At 34.4% G+C, this 10,095-nt stretch overlaps 1 protein-coding gene across 2 annotated transcripts in view; it reads right to left on the bottom strand.

Moving 5' to 3' along the window:
* Positions 1-284: 284 nt before the first annotated feature.
* Positions 285-10,095, bottom strand: part of rasa3 (RAS p21 protein activator 3) — a 127,354-nt gene continuing 117,543 nt past the window's right edge. For both annotated transcript variants that reach the window (XM_061974725.2, XM_061974726.2), the window contains 6 exons: positions 9,839-9,945; positions 8,191-8,273; positions 7,897-8,105; positions 5,712-5,815; positions 5,433-5,616; positions 285-2,796 (listed from right to left, as the gene is read on the bottom strand). In XM_061974725.2, the coding sequence (XP_061830709.1) occupies positions 2,721-2,796; positions 5,433-5,616; positions 5,712-5,815; positions 7,897-8,105; positions 8,191-8,273; positions 9,839-9,945 (763 nt within the window). In that variant the 3' untranslated portion in view covers positions 285-2,720. The remainder of the gene's footprint in view (positions 2,797-5,432; positions 5,617-5,711; positions 5,816-7,896; positions 8,106-8,190; positions 8,274-9,838; positions 9,946-10,095) is intronic.

Raw genomic sequence — 10,095 nt, 5'->3', positions numbered from 1 at the left:
TATAGGGACGGCGTGGCGCAGTGGAAGAGTGGCCGTGCGCAACCCGAGGGTCCCTGGTTCAATCCCCACCTAGTACCAACCTCGTCATGTCCGTTGTGTCCTGAGCAAGACACTTCACCCTTGCTCCTGATGGGTGCTGGTTAGCGCCTTGCATGGCAGCTCCCTCCATCAGTGTGTGAATGTGTGTGTGAATGGGTAAATGTGGAAGTAGTGTCAAAGCGCTTTGAGTACCTTGAAGGTAGAAAAGCGCTATACAAGTACAACCCATTTATTATCATTTATTATACCGCCGCCTCTTTGAGCTGTAATTTGACCCCCTTAACATACTTCAAAAATCACCAAATTGAACACACACATCAGGACTGGCGAAAATTGCGATCTAATCAAAAAACCAAACCCCAAAACTCAAAATTGCGCTCTAGCGCCCCCTAGGAAGAAAACACAGACACAACTGCCTGTAACTCCCAGTAGGAATGTCGTAGAGACATGAAACAAAAACCTCTATGTAGGTCTCACTTAGAACTACCGTATTTTTCGGACTATAAGTCGCAGTTTTTTTCATAGTTTGGCCGGGCTCCAGTGCGACTTATATATGTTTTTTTTCCTTTTTTCTTATGCATTTTCGGCAGGTGCGACTTATACTCCGAAAAATACAGTATATTTCATACACTGACAACCCCCAGCAAAAATCAACAGGAAGTTTGCAATTCCCCCTTCAAAACAAAAGTTGTGTAAAAACAGTCACCTTTTTTCAAACATTATCGCCTCTGAGCGCGTTTGTCGTGTCGGCTTCAAAATAAGCACAGGAGAGAGATTGAACCCTTCTGATTAAAAGTTGATGAAAGAGTTTTAATTACAGCTCCGGTTTGGATTTTATGAGCCCTCAAAGTCGGTCCCGTCCATCGCGGCTTGCAGCTTTAATTGTAAATTGCCTTTCAAATGTCTATTCTTTGTGTTGGGTTTTATCAAATAATTTTCCCCACAAAATGCGACTTATAAATGTTGTTTTTTTTCTTCTTTATTATGCATTTTCGGCAGGTGCGACTTATGCTCAGGAGCGACTTATACTCCGAAAAATACGGTAATTATTATACCAAATAATACATTGAGAAAATCGTTTTGAATCGTGTTGAATCGAGAATCGAATCGTCTCCCAACACACACACACACACACACACACACACACACACACACACACACACACACACACACACACACACACACACACACACACACACACACACACACACACACGTACACCACTTTAAGATACACTTCAGTCGTCGCATGACAAAGAGTCAAGTTCACACAACACAGCTAACATAAACATGATTGAAGGTTTGAAAACATCACAGGTTATGATATTTATATTTATATTTATATATATATTAAAAAAACACATCTAATAGGTGGTGTTTTTCTTTAGTTTGTGTCAAAAGGAGGACTGTATAAAAAGTACTGACTGGCACAGGAGCTATGAAACATGTGGGCGGTGCTCAGAAGCCACCGTTTTGGCAATGGTGACGATCAGAAGCAGCAAATGGGGAAAGTGTTGGATTCAAACCCAGAACCCTGAGTGGACTCTGAGGTGTAAGACCGTCGGCAGCCAGTCGGGGGACTTCTTGAAATAGAACGGGCCGCTGTTGCCGTGGCAACACTCGGCGACGTCACCGAACACGACGACTTAGGACGATATTGAAATGACTGGAAAAGGTGGGTCAGGGAGGCGAAAAAGAACAATTTGGGGCAAGACGAGTGAAGACGTGGTTCGACTCCGGTCTTCAAAACAAGACGGCGCACAATTTGACAGTTATCTTCAGACTCTTACATGGAGAACGATCACCCAAATATTGTCTCATTCAATGAGTTGTTTTGCCACCATTTAAAGATTTGTTGTCAGGCTTGTCTTATCAGAAAGGTTGAATCGAGCCTGGGATCGAACCCAGAACGAATGCTGCGCATTTTGTATTTATATCTGAATCACGATTCCTATTTATTACGATACTGAATCGATTAAGAATTTATTTTAAAAAATCATTTTCTAGGACCATCCCTGCAGCTTTTGTAATCATTGAGACACAAAATAATACATCGTGTCCACTTAAATATCCATTTTGAAATCCAACTGAATGGTGGTTTGTGGTCATATTGACCGCCTTACTAGACCTGCCCTGACGAGCCAGAGTCTCCAAGGGAATATTCTTATCCGTGATGGAGCAGGAAGGGGTTAGGAATACGTTTGCCGTGACATTTCAAATGAAGCTAATCATTGACTTTTGACACATTTAGGCAAAAGGGGGCTAATTAGCGCTCATGGTCCCCACAATCCCTTCTTGCGAGGCCCCCGCCGTCTGCTCTTGTATAGCTGGGGGCCAAACTACAGAGTTTTTGGTCTGTGGTACATGGAATACAAAGAACTATCGTAAGCAAAGTACAAATCAAAGCGATAAAGTCCACTTTTTGAAAATGTGCTGTGACTTATTGGTCCGTTGATGCGGAGGCGATTAAAGTGCACGTCGCTCACTGGGGGAATGCACCAGTGAGAAAAGTTCCCGCCTTCTTCTCTTCTCCCTGCACTTCCTCTTCCTGTCTGAGGTCAGTTCCTTCGTGACACGGGAGGGCGGGGGGCCCGGCGAACGTTAACAAAAAACGGCGTTTCGCCGGGACTCACCGCAGGGAGTGCAGAAGGACGCGTCGGTCCTGGGCGGTGCAGAAAGAGGTCAGATGGAGTAGGTGGAACTCTCTGACTGCTGGCGGATGTAACACTGAAAACTCTGGTCTCCGATCGGATGTTCTCTGAGGAAACAAGAAGACGCCATCACGTCACTATCAGAGCAGCCATTTGATAGCAAAAATACTTCAGTACGCTTGTCTAAAGACCCGCGTTAAGAAAGAACTTATTCCTAGCCCCTTCCTGGGAATGAGTACCTTTCACATTTGAACCCATACCTGGGAATCGATCCTGGTACTCAACGGTACCAAGTTTTGATACTTTTATGCCTGTTAATAAATGTTTGTTTAGTTTAATAATAACATTTTATTGTAATATTTAAGGGTCCAATTACTTCACATCAAATATTACACTTTGCATTTTTGGGAAGAAAATGTTGCATATTTTGTGTTTTTGCCATGAAAACAGTGTTTTGACAAAAAGGGCATAAAACGTAAAATCAAAACAAAAAAAACTTTGGGATTTAGACATTTAATAAAAAAAAGATTAGTAATTTGTGAATTATTTAAACAAATTTTACAAGGGGAAAATATTGCATATTTTGTGTTTTTGCCATAAAGAGCACAAAACATAAAATTAAATAAAACTATGAGATGTAGGCGTTTATAAATTTTTTTAATAAATTATGATTTATTTTTAACATTTTCATTGGAGGAAAATATTGCATATTTTGTGTTTTTACCACAAAAAACAAGGTTTTGACAAAAAGGGCATGAAACAAAAACAAAACAAAAAGTACTTTATGACATTTAGGCGTTTAATAAAAAAATATTAATAATTATTATTTTTTTTTTTTTCATTTTAGGAAAATATTGCATATTTAGTGTTTTTGCCAAAAAAAAAAACAGGGTTTTGACAAAATATTTTGTGTTTTTGCCATAAAGGGCATAAAACATAAAATAAAATAAAACTATGAGATGTAGGCGTTTATAAAAAAAATAGAAAATTATGATTTATTTTTAACATTTTCATTGGAGGAAAATATTGCATATTTTGTGTTTTTACCATTTAAAAAAGTTTTGACAACAAGGGCATGAAACAAAAACAAAACAAAAATTACTTTATGACATTAAGGCGTTTAATAAAAAAAGATTAATAATTATTAATTTATTTTTTTCAATTTTCATTAGAGGTAAATATGCAATATTTAGGTTTTGACAAAAAGGGCATGAAACAAAAACAAAACAAAACAAAAAGTACTTTATGACATTTAGGCGTTTAATAAAAAAATATTAATAATTATTATTATTTTTTTTTTTTTTCATTTTAGGAAAATATTGCATATTTAGTGTTTTTGCCAAAAAAAACAGGGTTTTGACAAAATATTTTGTGTTTTTGCCATAAAGGGCATAAAACATAAAATAAAATAAAACTATGAGATGTAGGCGTTTATAAAAAAAATAGAAAATTATGATTTATTTTTAACATTTTCATTGGAGGAAAATATTGCATATTTTGTGTTTTTACCATTTAAAAAAAGTTTTGACAACAAGGGCATGAAACAAAAACAAAACAAAAATTACTTTATGACATTAAGGCGTTTAATAAAAAAAGATTAATAATTATTAATTTATTTTTTTAAATTTTCATTAGAGGAAAATATTGCATATTTAGTGTTTTTGCCCAAAAACAGGGTTTGACAAAAAGGGCATAAAACAAATATGAATGAAAAAAACTTTAGGCGTGGAATAAAAAAAGATTAATAAATTATTAACTATTTTCTAAAATTGTATTAGGTGAAAATATTGCATATTTTACCATAAAAAGGGTTTTGAATAAAAGGGCATAAAACATAAAAACAAAACAAATACAACTTTATATATCAACAGAGCTGAAGTTGATCTGGAGATTTAGGTGTTTAATAAGAAGATATTAATAATTTATGAATTATTTTTAATAAATTTATAAGGGGAAAGTATTGCATATTTGAGGTTTTTGCCCCGCCGCCTCCCCCCCAAAAACCAGGGTTTTGACAAAAAGGGCATAAAACATCAAAACAAAACAAATAAAACTTTATAAATCAACAGAGCTGAAGTTGATCTAGAGATTTAGGTGTTTAATAAGAAAATATTAATAATTTATGAATTATTTTTTATAAATTTATGAGGGGAAAATATTGCATATTTGGGGGTTTTGCCCCCCCAAAAAATAATACAAATAAAATTAAAATAAAACCAGGGTTTTGACAAAAAGGGCATAAAACAAAAACAAGACAAATAAAACTTTATATATCAACAGAGCTGAAGTTGATCTAGAGATTTAGGTGTTTAATAAGAAAACATTAATAATTTATGAATTATTTTTTATACATTTATAAGGGGAAAATATTGCATATTTTGGGTTTTTGTCCCCCTCACTCCCCCCCAAAAAACAGGATTTTGACAAAAAGAGCATAAAACATAACAACAAAAACTTTATATTAACAGAGCTTAAGTTGATTTAGGCGTTGAATAAAAACAGATGAATATCATATTATACATTTTTAACGACTGAGACTTTTCTGTGTCCACATGAGACAATTTGAGAGGAGCACTAAAGGATAAAAAAAAGTATTAGTTTTGAAAATGAAAAATATCAAAATGGCCCCGCATGTTTTCATTGGAAAAAGTTTGAAGCCCTGATGGAGCACAAAGTGGACTACTGTGGTTATGAAGGTGCCTGACATATTCTAATCCAAAGAAATAATATTAGAAGCACTTACTGGCTGCCTATCTTGGTCTTCTTGAACTTGTCCCGCTTGTATTTGGTGTGCTGCTGCTCCAACGTCTGCACAGCCGACACGATCATCTTCAGGGTCTTGTAGGTCTCCTGGGGGTCGTCGATGAGGAAGCTGGAGTACTCCTCTTGCTCGGGTCCGTCGTACACAGACTTACTGCCGCAGGCCTCTGTGCAGCCCGGACAGAAAGAGGCGGGTTCAAAGCACCGAAGTGGGGGTGAAGTTCCCCACAAAGACAGGAGAAGACCCAGGACCATGGCGCACCTTGCATCTTGATGAGTTTGGTCATGTAGGTGCTGAAGAGAGAGTAGATCCTCTCCGTCTCTCGGTCGCCGTCTACGTCCAGCTGGATGTTGGCAGGCAGGCCGCTGCAGGAGGAACGTGGAGGTCAGTCTGGATCTTTATTGCAAAAGCACGGCGTGGCTCGCTTGGTAGAGCAACTCCAATTCCAGGTTCGATCCCCGCCATCTTGGGCAAGACACTTTACCACCCACCCTGGTTTAAATGTAGCTTAGAGATGTAGATAATGGGGTTCACTATGAATAGTGCTTTGAGTCTCTCGAGAAAAAGTGCTATATAAATATAATTCACTTCCTAATAGTTCACTAACTGAATTTTTAGAATTTTGTGAACTGATTTTTTTACATCAAATTTTGCTGACAATTTCATTTAAAAAAAAAATGGTAGCAAAATGCGTGTTTAAAAATTCAATGTTTAAAAATGTAGTGTTGAAATATTAATGGTGTTGTATTATGCCCAGGTAGCAGTTAACTGCCTTTTTTGTGCTGTCTTGCAAGACCCGTGTCACGTGACTTCAAACTTGACACCTCATTGGCTGCTTCTGAGACTCGATCGATTGCTTCAGTCTGAATTTACCAGAAGTGAGTCTTGCTTTTTGAAGCAGCACATTTTCGACAATGACATTTTCAGCAATTCATTTTTTTACCCTGGATTTTTATACCGTACACTGAATTTCTTATACACTGATTTTTTCCACACATCATTTTTTTTTACACTGAATTTTTTTTACAATAAATTTTATTACACTGAATTTGTATACACTGAAATTTCATACACCAAATGTATTTACACAAAAAAAAAATTACGCTGAATTTTATTACACTAAATAATTCTAAAATAATTTTTTTTACAATGAATTTTATTTCACAAAATTTTTATACACTGAACTTTTTATAACAAATTTGTATACGCTGACTTATTTTTAACGAATTTTTTTACACTGAATCTTTTTACACTAAATGTTATTGCACTGAATTATTTTTAAATGATTTTTTTTACACTAGATTTTTTTTACTCTGAATTTTATTACACAAAATTTTTATACACTGAATTTTTTGTAACAATTTTTTTACACAGAATTTATATACACTGGATTTGTATACATTGATTTATTTACACTGAATTTTTATACACTGAGGTTTATTTACACTGATTTAACACTAAATGTTATTAAACTGAATTTTTTTACAACATATTTCTTTGAACTGAATTTTCATACACTGAATGTATTTACACTTAATTTTTTTACCCTGAATTTTATTACACTAAATAGTTTTAAAATATATTTTTTTTAACAATGAATTTTATACATTTAATTTTTTATAACAAATTTGTAGTGAAGTGAAGTGAATTCCATTTATATAGCGCTTTTTCTCAAGTGACTCAAAGCGCTTTACATAGTGAAACCCAATATCTAAGTTACATTTAAAGCAGTGTGGGTGGCACTGGGAGCAGGTGGGTAAAGTGTCTTGCCCAAGGACACAACGGCAGCGACTAGGATGGCGGAAGCGGGGATCGGACCTGCAACCCTCAAGTTGCTGGCACGGCCGCTCTACCAACCGAGCTATACGCTGAATTGTTTTTACACTGAATTTTTTACAACACATTTTTTTTACACTGAATTTTCATACACTGAATTTTTTTTACACTAAATGTGATTGCACTGAATTATTTTTAAATTAATTTTTGTACACTAGATTTTTTTTACTCTGAATTTTATTACACAAATTTTTTATACACTGAATTTTTTGTAACAATTTTTTTACACTGAAGTTTTATACACTGGATTTGTATACATTGATTTATTTACACTGAATTTTTATACACTGGTTTATTTAAACTCATTTAACACTAAATATTATCAAACTGAATTTTTATATGCTGATTTTTGTACACTAAATTTTACGACACAATTTTTTTATAATACATTTTTTATACACTGAATTTAGTTTTTTACTCTGAATTTATATACACTGTTTTCTTTACACTGAATTTTTATACACAGATTTTTTTACACTAAATTTTATTACACAGAATGTTTTTTTTCCAATGAATTTTTTCAGACTGAATTTCAGTGACAAATTCCGTGTCACAAGTGAACCTCCGTGGAGCGATGAGGGAGAGAAGGAGCCCACCAGGGGCCACATACCCGGTGCAGGGCGTGCAGCCAGGTGCTGTGTCAGCAGAAAGCTTGCAGCAGAGCCAGTGGCCGTTGAGGTAGGCTGAAGGATGGTAGGTGCTGAGACGCTTGCGGTTGCACTGGCTGACTTTGGTCAAGATGTCGATCCAGTCGCGCGCCTCCACGCAGTTGTTGGCCTGGATGTAGAGCGCTCTCTCCGGCTGGATCACCTGGAACATCTGGAGGAAGACCAGGGCACACAACAATACATAAAACATCACATATTTGTGGAAATGAGGCAGTATTTTGTAATGCCCGACATACATTTTTCATCTTGAACGACTCTTCCTCCAGCCTTTCCACAGCCAGGATGTTCTCGATGGGAATGCTGCACAGAGCGCCCTCTCCTGGAGGTCAAAGGCAAATCATTAGTGGATGAAAATGTGTGCAACGTCTCCAACTATCACTTTACACCTGGAACTAGGTCTGGGAATCTTTGGGCACCACACGATTCTAGTCGATTCTTGGGGCCAACGATTTAGAATCAAGTCTTGATTCAAAACGATTCTCGATTCAAAGCAATAATTTTTTTTAACAACAATGGGTGCTCCAGTTCTATGATTAACTCACTTCTGGTAAACTGGTTTTGATCAATAAAATTCTACCCAACACATTTAATAAAGTGACTGGAAGGACAGATTTTGGGGAAAAAAATAAAATAAATATATACACACACACATATATATATATATATGTGTGTGTGTGTGTGTTTGTATATATATGTGCATATATATATATACATGTGTATGTATATATATATATATATATGTATGTGTGTGTGTTAAATTCAGTGTAAATGAAAATTCACAGCATTTTACATGTGTAAAATTCAGTGTAAAAAAAATTGTTGTAAAAGAAATTCACTGTAAAAAAAATAATCCAGTGTATAAAAATTCAGTGTAATAAAGTTTAGTGTAAAAAAATTCAGCGTATAAAAATTCAGTGTAAAAAAAATTGTTGTAAAAGAAATTCACAGTAAAAAAAAATAATCCAGTGTATAAAAATTCAGTGTAATAAAGTTTAGTGTAAAAAAATTCAGCGTATAAAAATTCAGTGTAAAAAAAATCAGTGTTTAAAAATTCAGTGTATAAAAAATAATAAATTAAAAATTCATATATATATATATATATATATATATATATATATATATATATATACAGTATATATTTAAAAAAAATTCTCCAAAATCTGTCCTTGAATGAATTTTTCATTGATTATTTTTTGTACACTGAATTTTTATACAAAAAATGTATATACTCACACATATACATATATATATATATATATATATATATATATATATATATATATATATATATATATATATATATATATATGTGTGTGTGTGTGTGTGTGTGTATAAAATTCAGTGTAAAAAAAAAATATATATATATATGTGTGTGTGTAAAATTTGTTGTAAAAAAATTCAGCGTATAAAAATCCAGTGTAAAAAAAATCAGTGTTTAAAAATTCAGTGTAAAAAAATTAATTGATGAAAAATTAATTCAAGGACATATTTTGTGGGGGGGGGGGAAATAAATAAATAAATAAATATATATAGATATATATATATTTATATATGTATATACATTTATTTATTTTCCCCCCAAAATACACACACATATATATATATATATATATATATATATATATGTATAAATATGTTTTCCCCATGTCCTTTCAGTCACTTTATTAACTGTTTATTTTAATAACTGTTTCTCACATTCTAAAGTCAAAATGCTTCTTGATAACTTTTGTAGCTAATGTTGAAGGTATTTATCTCAGAGTGACATATTCCAGTACTTCAAACATGCCAGGTATATATACAGTATGTGAGAACTTTCTGACACCAGCGTCCATCAGCCAAGACAGTAAAAGCATAATTCATGAGCACCTTCTGCAGGAACATTACCTTTAGTTTTGTGGTAGGTAAACTCGTGGTTGGTGAGGCGAAACCACCGCTTCTTGAAGTTCTTCATTCCAAAGCGGTTCCTGCCTTGTGCTCTCTTGATCATAAATCTGAAAGATGGCAGAAATATGAAATAGTCCGCTGGAAACGTTCCCAGGTGAGCTCCAGCTGAAAGTATTTCCAGTGATAAAGGAGCGTACACCTTTTTGCACGTCACATATTTGTTCATTGCTGCACTGGTTAGGTGCTAGAATTCCACA

Source organism: Nerophis lumbriciformis, linkage group LG15, assembly GCF_033978685.3.
Source record: "Nerophis lumbriciformis linkage group LG15, RoL_Nlum_v2.1, whole genome shotgun sequence".
NCBI classification, from domain to species: domain Eukaryota; kingdom Metazoa; phylum Chordata; class Actinopteri; order Syngnathiformes; family Syngnathidae; genus Nerophis; species Nerophis lumbriciformis.
This window is presented reverse-complemented; position numbering and strand designations above follow the sequence as displayed.